The sequence below is a fragment of the Phaseolus vulgaris genome, chromosome 4 (genome assembly GCF_051622355.1).
Source record: "Phaseolus vulgaris cultivar YP4 chromosome 4, ASM5162235v1, whole genome shotgun sequence".
Classification (NCBI taxonomy): Eukaryota; Viridiplantae; Streptophyta; class Magnoliopsida; order Fabales; family Fabaceae; genus Phaseolus; species Phaseolus vulgaris.
Genome location: NC_143501.1, coordinates 46,906,181 through 46,916,629, shown reverse-complemented (window position 1 = coordinate 46,916,629; position 10,449 = coordinate 46,906,181). Strand labels below are relative to the sequence as shown.

At 34.0% G+C, this 10,449-nt stretch overlaps 2 protein-coding genes across 4 annotated transcripts; both read right to left on the bottom strand.

The window, feature by feature from the left end:
- Positions 1-211: 211 nt before the first annotated feature.
- On the bottom strand, positions 212-5,140 carry DPB2 (DNA polymerase epsilon subunit B2). 2 transcript variants are annotated; one of them, XR_016520277.1, is made up of 13 exons: positions 4,856-5,120; positions 4,605-4,782; positions 3,842-3,995; positions 3,567-3,698; positions 3,226-3,303; positions 2,668-2,772; positions 2,467-2,547; positions 2,230-2,365; positions 1,924-2,018; positions 1,740-1,839; positions 1,509-1,623; positions 1,279-1,389; positions 212-726 (listed from the first exon to the last, which is right to left on the bottom strand). XR_016520277.1 is itself a non-coding variant. In XM_068647050.2 (13 exons), exons 1-13 carry the CDS (start codon positions 5,022-5,024, stop codon positions 586-588), a joined length of 1,590 nt encoding a protein of 529 aa, XP_068503151.1. In that variant the 5' UTR covers positions 5,025-5,140; the 3' UTR covers positions 212-585. The 2 variants fall into 2 exon arrangements, 1 of the variants encoding a protein (XP_068503151.1); XM_068647050.2 differs by having other exon boundaries at positions 2,230-2,360; positions 4,856-5,140.
- Positions 5,141-6,039: 899 nt separating this feature from the next.
- Positions 6,040-9,107, bottom strand: LOC137837882 (Pentatricopeptide repeat (PPR) superfamily protein). Of its 2 annotated transcripts, none has more exons than XM_068647047.2 (3): positions 6,832-9,107; positions 6,657-6,737; positions 6,040-6,409 (listed from the first exon to the last, which is right to left on the bottom strand). In XM_068647047.2, exon 1 carries the CDS (start codon positions 8,882-8,884, stop codon positions 7,091-7,093), a length of 1,794 nt encoding a protein of 597 aa, XP_068503148.1. In that variant the 5' UTR covers positions 8,885-9,107; the 3' UTR covers positions 6,040-6,409; positions 6,657-6,737; positions 6,832-7,090. The 2 variants fall into 2 exon arrangements, with proteins under 2 accessions (XP_068503148.1, XP_068503149.1); XM_068647048.2 differs by having other exon boundaries at positions 6,657-6,728; positions 6,832-9,102.
- Positions 9,108-10,449: the final 1,342 nt, after the last annotated feature.

Below are 10,449 nucleotides of genomic sequence, written 5' to 3'. Positions count from 1 at the left end.
CTTCAAAGGAAAGTACATGCAAGCTGGTAGCATCGCCATCGACGTACTAAAAAACTAGGCTAACGTAAAAATTCATCGCAAAAATAATTAATGTTCAAAACTTACAAACTACTAATCAGAACATATCATGCAGGCTAGAAAGCTTGAAAATCCTTATTTCATACTTATGACGATAATGGGAAGTGATGAGTCTGTTATCAAGCTATGCCCGTGAATAAATCATGAAATAATTGGTTGATAATTCAACAATTACATATTGTAGCTAAGTCTCTAAATAAAACACATCTTTTGTAGTATGCACTAAGTAATATCTATCTACATTAAAAATACACAGGTTCAACTAGATCTAGATTAAGCAGATACCTACTTGTACAGCAATTTTGCCTGGTTAACAAAGTAATTTATATGATACAATCGAATTACAGCTTACGGCTGTGATTTCAATCTTCCCAAGAGGAAAAGGAAGCAATTCCAGATTTCCAGCTTCGTTAATGGTTGTATATCTCACGAAAGAAATAGCAAAGCCAGCATGTCTGAGATGCTAATGATTAGAGGATGAGAACAACACTAATTATGCCAAGTTTACTACAAGGCTGACAATTCAACTTCCTGAGAGCAGGGGCGATATGCCACAAACGTGCTGTCAATCGAGAAGGAACCAGTATTAAAACAAGTGATTCCTGTGTATTTGAATGCTTTCTGCGCACTTCTGTCACCCAAAACTATCTGCATCAAGATATCACGACAAAACATAATCAGCATAAGAACATTCTTTTATGGCTTTGAGACAAAATATAATCAAGTAAACCAGTCGTTTGAAAATGTCAGATTACAGTCACCATTTCTTGCGTTTATTACAAATTATTTCAAGGTCTTCAGATGTGTGATGTGAAATGCCAAATAGAATAAAAGTGAATATGTAAGAAATTGTTAATACTTCCAGTTTTGGGGGGTAAATTTTGGCTTTCCTCTCTCAAAACATTAATAGAGTTTAACTGTTCAAATATACTATTCCCTCCAGTTAAAAAATGTAGTGACTCAGAGATACACATACAGAATATACCCGCTGTATTCTAACAAATATCCCATGACAATGAAAAAAAAATGCAATATGAGTTATAGAGATTCAGTTACTGCATGCAAATTTAATCTGCGACCCTTCAATTCCGACACTACCTAAAGATTGAAATATGCAGTCACTTTGCAAAGTAGCCTTCTATATTCTTAACATGATTTAAATATCTTTTGCCACAACAAAAATTCAAATACGAGCAGTACCGTGTGTGGAGTTGGATAAAGATAAAGAGAATGGTCATAATTCCAAATGATAGGTTGAACAGTTAGAGGTAGTGGACAGAGATGACTTTGATGGGTTATGGTAGCAACAAGCTGCAATTTAAACCAAAAATCCGTGAGTTTTAAGATTTTAGAAACTAATACTGTAAAAAAAATTCAAGAACTAAAAACCATAAGAAAATAAAGTAGATAACATCCAAGGGACAAAATACATGTTGAAAATGATCATCGGTTTCTTCTATAGAAGGTGACATCAAACATGAGCGACGCATTCTATGCAGCATATCCTGGCGGAAAAATACAATTTCTTGGGTATAAAATTTGACCCTGTAGCCAAACAGATGCACGTTGTAAAAACAATCCGCTTCCCAAGCAACTATAGAGCCCAAAATGCACAATTAATGAACATGTCTCATGCAATAATATTTTAATGTAACGTTAACCTGCAAGGGTTGCTTGAAAATATGGCATTGGGAATGTGCTTTTGGAGCTCTTCAGTTAAATATTTTGGTAAAGCGCACCTAGGAAGAACTGTAGAAGGACCTGGAAGAAATTGCTGAAAGTTATGTATAACACATGAAGAAGAAAATAGCGAGCGAGAGTAATAACTATCAACAATGTCAATACCTGCATCATCAGGACCTGGAATAAAAAGAAATCGACTCTGCTCTTTCAGCCGTGTATGGGCAGCAATCATTTCCCCCAGCTTACCAAATTGCATTCTGCATATTAAGTTTTCTAATTATTTATATCCTTACATAACAATAAAATATCCTTTTTTAGGTAGTAACAACAATGTTGTTTATTAAAACTCATTATAATGACGCATGACACATCAAACAATGTGATCTGATCATAGCTATACATCCTAATTCCAGACTTTTAGTTATCACTGTTAATGAATGAAATGCAAACATAGTAACTGGAATTCACCTGAGGCTCGAATAAGAATGAAATGAAAGGTTACATGGCCTAGAACAGAAGTTTCCCATGAAAACAAATAAGGAAGGAACCACTTCCACACTCTCAAAACCATCCAGAATAGTCTCTACCTTTGTCAAAGCCTTCTCTAGGAAAAACAGCATCAAGATTACATCAAGCTTCATATTAATAACAAGATGCTAGAGGAAATGAAGAAAAGAAGAGAAACAAATTCACGTTGCAAATTACCTCTTCTTTGTCTAGCCAAACATCAGAAAGTATGACAAACATGTCATTTACTGCTCTTTTCTCCATCTCTTCCAGTCTAATCTATTAAAAAGGCATAGGAAAGATACAATTCCATTGGAGTATGATACCATAAGAACTTTCAGGTTTCATAAAAATAATAAACTTGATCAAGTGAATACAAGAAGGGTATCATAAGGATACAGTTTCCTCTTTTGTAAGAGTACCACCACCAAAAAAGTCATGCCCTGAAAGTACTTTCAGTGACTTATTTCTATCCTCCAATGGAGGAAATCCACATGTTAAGACCTGCAGAAAAAAAAAGATGCACTAATTATGCAGAAAACAGAGTGGAAATATCAGAAGTCAGAACAAATGGGTCTACTACATTGTCGTCATTAAATAAACTCCTAACAAGCCCGAGAAGTTAAGCAATTTTTATCAAGATTTAAGTCAAATAGGCAACAATTTCCTAAACCTCTGTACATAGGTTTAGGAATGCAAGAAAGCATTCGAAAATGGAACTTAAAAGTAATTAATTCCTTAGCTATTAGTATCCTTCAGAGTACAAAAACTATAAACTTTTCCTGTTCGATGTTTACCTAATATTTATATGCGAATTTCTGTTTTCCTAAATATGATGAGTTTAAATTCTCCAGACAACAGATATAAATCATTGCTTTCTTATCTAAAAAATAATTGATATATTAGTTTTACAAAATAGAGATCACATGAAGTTGAAAAGGGCATGCTAACAAGAACCTGAAAAATACCCTCCAGAAGCATCTCCCCTTCGACCACAACTATAGTGTTCTCTGAAAAGAGTCCTGTAGTTATCTTGTATTGCCAGTTAAAGAAACAGACGATTATAGATCCATGCTTACATAAAATTTGAGCTGTTACGAGTTATAGCATACAAAATCAGTAAAAAAATTCATGAAAATATGAAAAATATACTTTTAGCACTTTGCACAAAAGTCCTTCAAGTACTTGGATTTAAGCATCTCTCAAGGAAGAAAAATGCAATTTAGTTTAAACACTTAGTGAAATTAAGTAGCTCTTACAAAATATATACAAGAAATTATCAAAACGCTAAAGGATATTGCATTGGACAAGTTAATTTTAACTGCAGCTGTAAGGTCTTCCAAATAGTAATGACCATCTTCCAGCTGAGATATTACGCCCATCACCCATCTTCTACCAGTTTGCCCAACCAGAGATTGAATAGGAGATATCTGATGCAGCATAACATAAAATCATATATTAATTCTCCTCAAAAAGAAAAACTGGATGTAAGCATTTGAAAGCACAATTCTCAACCAAGGATAACATCTGACAGACGAATTGATTTCATAGCCAATTGAAACATCTACAGTACCTCACAACTCCCGAAATGGGAGAATTCAGATTCAAAAGCAGGTTTGGAAAAATGCTGGTCACGAGAGAGCCTCTGGGACAATAATAGAAACCTATCTCTGTACAAAGCTGCTTTACCAGATGCTTCTCCGTGAATAGACAAGCTGCCTGTATGCCTGGAGCAAACACAAGAAACACAGAAGCATGGGCCTAATCAAGTTCAAGTGCAAGACAACAACCAACACAAAAATTCTTATAAATTGATTGACTGGAGTAGCTCCTCTAAAATATACAATCAACTACAACTTGTTCTGCATTAGGATGCAGATGATGAGCCGTGTAATACACAACAAAACTCATCAACATCCGTCATTTCCCCAGCTTATGATTAAATATCCAACTTTCATTTTTCACGAAGTTTCACTTTCATCGAATAAAAGTTCAATAAAACCAACAACAACCACTAAAACAAGGTACACTACAATTGAATCGCAAGGTAAATTAAAAAGAAAAGTCAGAAAAAAAATATGAACACAGACGAATTTTCAGTAGTCCTTTTTGCTGCGATTTTCTGTTATACTTTTCAGTTTCCAATAAAACTATTAAACATTCTTATTTCACTTATTGCTCTACCTCTAAGTAACAAGTAAAGCACTGCTTCGCTTCTATGAAATCTGCACATGCATTTTCGAATTTAAAAAAATTCACGTTAAATGAACATCCCGCCAATCTTCAATTCAAAAGCGTAAAACAAACCAGAAAAAAACTAGAACCAAAAACCTTACTCGTAGAACTGCTTTCTGATAGTGTCGTATTTAAACTTCGGGACGTGAAACGCATCGATCACGCGAAAGGCGGAAGAGGTTCCGGTGCCCTCGCCGGGATCGGAGTCATCCCCCACAACTTCCAGCAGCAGGCTCACCGCGCGGTTCACCGTGTCCTTGTCGATTATGGTGGATTTCACTGCAATTTGTTCAGCGTTTTAGAAATCGAATCAAAATCGAAGAAACAAGTTAGAGAGAGAGAGAGAGATTACGTGAATTTTCGAGCTCGTCGAGCTTGTCGAGGAGGAGATCGATGGCTTCTTCTTCGTTGCCTTCGAATCGAGAGGCGAAGGAGAGGATCTCGTCGAGAGCATCGACTTTGAGATTGTAGCCTCTTATCTTACAATTCCTTTGAACCTTTTTCCTCATTGAAGCATTCATTTCTCTCTCTCACACTCACACCCACTCGTTCTCTCTCTGGAATCCGGTGTTGAACAGAAGAGGGTTAGGTTTGGCGCTGCAAAATCCTTAGTTTGGAAGAAATGGCGGGAAAATGGAAAAACGAATCCTCAGCAAGCCCATTTAAAGCCACGTGCGAGCCCATTTCACTCAACCTGACAAAAATATTCCGAAAATGGGAGAAAAATGTTTCAGTTTTTTACTAAAAAGAATGTTCCCTTATTAGATTCTAGGTTAATGAGTAATGCGAAGTTCATATAATTTCTTTGCATTAAAATATTCAGGTTATTTATAAGTTTATTAATTAAAATAAATAATAAGTAATCAATTTAATTCTTGAATATGTAAAACATTGTCAATTTAATCCTTAATGTGTAAATACTTAAACAACATAACCTAATAACAAATGGTTTTAGGGAAAAATTAATGTTAAAATTACATTTTAGTGATAAAATTGTTTCATAAAACTTAATAATAAGTAATTGTCGGATATTTTACACCTCAAAATAAATATATTTGTTGTTTTTAGATATAAATCATATTTAATATATATTATTAAATAAAAAATTTACATAAATACTTCATCAGTCCCTAGTTTTTCTAACACGACACCCCTAAAAAATCTAATTAGTTTCGCCAATGCACTCTTAGATTTCATGAATAATTTGTTTATTAAATTATAATTATTTTTAACATTTATTATTTAATTGTGCTACTCATTTGTGATTTTTTTTACTAATACAAAATGTGTTTTTTCAAAATATAAAAAAATTGGTGCAGTTCAAACGCTCAAAACTGACGCAGCTCAAAAGTGTGTTAAAATTAAATTAAATTTATAATTTTTTTTATTTTAAAAAACTAACAGGTGGGAAAGAAATTTGTTCTCACTGTGATAATTTGGACAACTTTATTCATAAAGAACTTTTAAAAAACATAAAATAATTTTGCCTTAAATCATTTTTTTAAGAAACTTTTTAAAATATTAATGTTGAAAAAGTGATTTCAACAAACGTTCTCATTCAATAGAGAGAGCATATCACCGTTCCCATAGGTTAAAACATATCTATGCCTCTTTCATTATCCTTGTAACATCTTGAAATTTACATTGGATTACTATGAAAACTAAATTAAGAATGGCTGCAACATTTTAGCTTCAACTAAGTTCACAACATGATATAGAGATTCACAATACATTCTAATATATAACCATATCTTGATGTTATGGTTTATAAAATAGAGAAAACATTCATAGAGAATGATCTTAATCTTAATTAATCATGTATCAAATCACTGGCCAGACATGTTTTAAGAAACTCCACCCTTTACCACCACTGGATCTTCAGCAAAAACAAACAAGCCTCCTCTAACTGAAAGAAACATCAAAACAAAAGGGGATAAGTGTTATGTAAGGAGAAAAATAAAATGTTTCAAATAATTTAGAAGACAATATGTATATATCCTCATTATTGAAGTGAACATGCATTCCTTGCAATTGTACTTTAAAAAATCAAAAAGTAAACTATGGCTTCCCAAAATGCAATATAAAATCTCATAAATGGTATTCTTTTTATTGTGAAGTAATTAACAGATTCTTCAACAGATAACAGAGTTTACCATAGAGCAGAAGTGCAACCTTTGTCCTCAAATGTAACCATATAATACATACATGGATCTTCCACCTTTAGGCTGCATCAACTAACCAACATTGTTCAATCAAAATGTGTTGTGACAGCTTCCATTGTCTCTCTAGATGAATTAAAATGAGAGTAGAAAAGGTCAAGAGAGTTACAGTTTTTGTGCAAAAATTATTGGTAGCAAACAGCATGACCAATAGAATATGTCAAAAGCTGCAACTAGCTATCACCATGAAGGGGTCCAATATGTAATGCAAGGAAAGCTTGAAGGTGGTATCTGAAATAGTGAATGCTATTATAACTTGCCATGCTTCCAGAGAATCTTTGTCTGACCCATCATGAGAAGAACCCTCCTAATTTTGCCCCTTCAGTTCCTGACAGGTAGCACAAACTCAAGAAAGAAATTTCTAACTATTATCTCCCTCTTAAACTCATGCTCTTACGCTTCTGGCTCAGGGCATAACGTCTAGCCATGCCATGATTATAGAATTTCCTCATATGTTCTGAGAGCCTATGAATAGCCTGGAGATCACCAAGCACTGACAATTGCATCAAAAAGGAGTCAAACTTTTGATATGGCAACTTTATTCCCTTGTTTATCACTTCTTCCAAAAGAAAACAAGCATCTTCTATTTTATTGCAGCTAAATAGCCCCTCGATCATCGCACAGTATGTGTCATTGTCTGGTCTGCAACCCCTGTTGTCCATTTCCTGCCAAGTCTCAAATGCCCCATCCGGATCATCCATCTTAAAAAACATCGAAATCAGCATACTGTAAGTCTGAACACTAGGAATGCAACTCAATTCAATCATTCTTCCATATAGTTTAAGGGCTTCCTCAGACTTCTTATTGTCACAAAGGACCTTGAGAAAACAATTATAAGAAACAATATCCGGTCTATAACCTTTGTTTCCCATCTCTTCCAAGAACTTGTAAGCTTCATCTACCTTCCCACACACACACATTCCCTCAATCATTTCTTTATATGTTGTGACATCAGGAAGACAACCACTGGAAATCATATGCCCTATAAGTTTGAAACACTCCTCCATCCTATCATTTTGGGCAAGAGCCACAATTATAATGGCATAAGTTTTGGCAGTGGGGGAAGATAAAGTTGAACCTTTTGTTCTCATGAACTCAAAAAGATCAACAGCCTCTGTTATCATACCTGCTTTGCAGTATGTATCAATGGCAGTGTTGTATGTGAAATTGTCAGGTCTATGACCCAATTGAATCATTTCCTCCAGTAGTTCCATCCCTCTAGTTGGGTTTCTAACCCTACACCACCCAAAAACCAATATATTATACGTTTCTGCATTAGGCTTCACCGTTTTCCTCATTTTCTTATACAGAGCTTCAGCATCCGCAACCAAACAACACTTGCACAGAGCATCCAGTAGCAAGTTAAATGCATTTATTTCCGGTTGTGTCTTCACCCTTATCCTCCTCTTCTTCGCAAACTTCTGCACATGAGTAAGATACTTCTCAGTATACTTTCTCAAAATCATCATCAGAACTTCAGCCGGAACCGCAATCTTGTTATTCCTCTTCATATATTCCAACATATCACAAACTATCCGAAACTGTTTCACCTTGTACTTAGTACTAGATAGGATGTCCATCATATCATTATAAGCACAAGGCTCGTGTGAATAATTCTCCTGATGACCAGCCCATGTGAAGAACCTTAATGCAATTTTTTCATCATATCTAAGCCTATGCAGCACCCCAATAACCAAAGGAGTGGACAATGGGATCCCCAATTGGTTAAGAGCCTCCTCCAAATTGTTAAATCCAATTAAATTATCCATTATAGTGATATACACCTTATCAACATGACTTTCTAAACCACTACCCTCCACCATTGTGCTACACACCTTATCAACATCACTCTCACAACAACTAAGATCTTCACTCATGGAAACAGTTTCTGAACAATAATGACGGTTAGGGATATAAGAAGCAATATAATAGTTCAAGGGCAAGGAATACTGAATGAAGGGCACACAAGAAGTATTATTATCAGATAACGATGGCCATTGGCAATGCGCAGAGTAATGAGAGGGTGAAAACCTTGTTGAGTGAAGTGTGGTTTGAACTTGTGCGAGAACTTTGTTTCTGAAGATGTGACGATAATGGTGGGTGCACAGTGAAAATGAAGGGTTTTTCAGAGAATTTATGTACCGACGAAACATACCCATCATTGTAATTTTGGTGTAGGAGTTGAAGGCAAGGAAAGGAGAGTGAGAAGGGGTTCAGAAACAAGTAGTAGATGAAAAAGATGGAGTTTTGATATCTGGGTATGTGAGGAATTGCTGTTCACTGATTAGGAACAGAGGGAAATCGAGATAGGACCTTACGGCGGAGGATGCCGATGCTTCAAAACGGCAGCGTCGTTTTGACGACACAAAGGGGGCGAAGTATAATTGAATTATGTCACCTTAATATAATTTATTATTTTGATAATTTTTTAAAGTTTTATTTATTTTAATAATTAAGATGTAGAATTATCACCATATTCGCAAAAGATACAATAAAATCGTTCTATTATTTTCAATTTTGAAGATGGAGAAGGGTGGTGATCTGTCCCCTACTTGGTACGAAAAAGCGGGTTGGATTATATTTATTAAAAAAAATTAAATAAAAAATTTGATTTCTTTTTATTTAGATGCTAAATTGTCTCATAATATTATTTTCATGAAATATCCGTAGTAAAATGTTATTAAAAATTTCGAAATATAAAATATAAGGCTATATGAAAAAATATGGGGTGTAAAAAAAAAGTATACATTTTAAAGTTATGTGGGCCAACTCGTCCCACCCCGCACTTGACCCACGCGAAATGCGGGTTATGCGGGACGGGTCTAAGCGGGCCAGCGAGTTGAAATAAGCAACCCGCCCCGCATTTTTTTCAAGGTGGCCCGACCCGGTCCACTTTGCCACCCCTGGAGACCATGCATAATTTATGTATTTGCCTATTTATGAATTTGATTTCATATTTTTTATACAATTTTAATTTTTTATTTGAATTATACACATAGTCATTTAACTTTTTAAGATTTTTTTTTTCCATATGTTATATAATGATTAACAAAAATAGTTACAAGGTTAGTGGTGGAGATATCAATAACTTTAACTCGTGTGACTACAAACACACATATTAAACATTTTCTATTAATAATTATATGACAGACTAATAATATAGTTAAACTACTTCTTTTTTAAGAATTTGGAACTATATTTTAATTAAATTTTATAAGGATTAAAAGTGCACATTCGCGATGACAAAAAAGTAAATTTAAATGTTTAATTCACTGTGAATTTAATTGTCTTCCTCGGATTATACTTATTATTGTACACAAGAAAAAATGAATTACTCAACCCACCTTGAATCAACTCAATACAAGCTGTGGATTATAGTTGAGTAAAAGGAAAATTAATTCAATTTAAATTTCCAAAATAAAATTAAAGTCTTATAAAGATTACATATTTTTTGAACTTTTGCATATCATATAAAATCAGACTAAAAACACTCACATTTAATTCATTCTTAAAGTTTAAAACTCAAGTCTAATAATTTATTGACTTGGACTAGTTCAACATGTGTTATCACCTCTATGTTTGAGTGTTTCCTTTGGATTAATATTTTTCATACAAATTCTCTCTTTTTTTCATTGTTCACAGTTCATTTTTTTAATCAATAATAATATCAGACTTTAAAAAAAAAAAGATTAAATTAGTTCCTTATCTATTTTACAATCTGTAATTA

Excerpts from the sequence above, each read along its gene's own strand:
- DPB2 (XM_068647050.2), bottom strand. The coding sequence starts at position 5,024 with ATGAATGCTTCAATGAGGAAAAAGGTTCAAAGGAATTGTAAGATAAGA. Across the intron at positions 3,996-4,604 it reads ATCAGAAAGCAGTTCTACGA|GCATACAGGCAGCTTGTCTA; the intron begins GTAAGGTTTTTG and ends TGTTTGCTCCAG. Across the intron at positions 1,624-1,739 it reads TTTTCAAGCAACCCTTGCAG|GGTCAAATTTTATACCCAAG; the intron begins GTTAACGTTACA and ends GTTTGGCTACAG.
- LOC137837882 (XM_068647047.2), bottom strand. The coding sequence starts at position 8,884 with ATGATGGGTATGTTTCGTCGGTACATAAATTCTCTGAAAAACCCTTCA.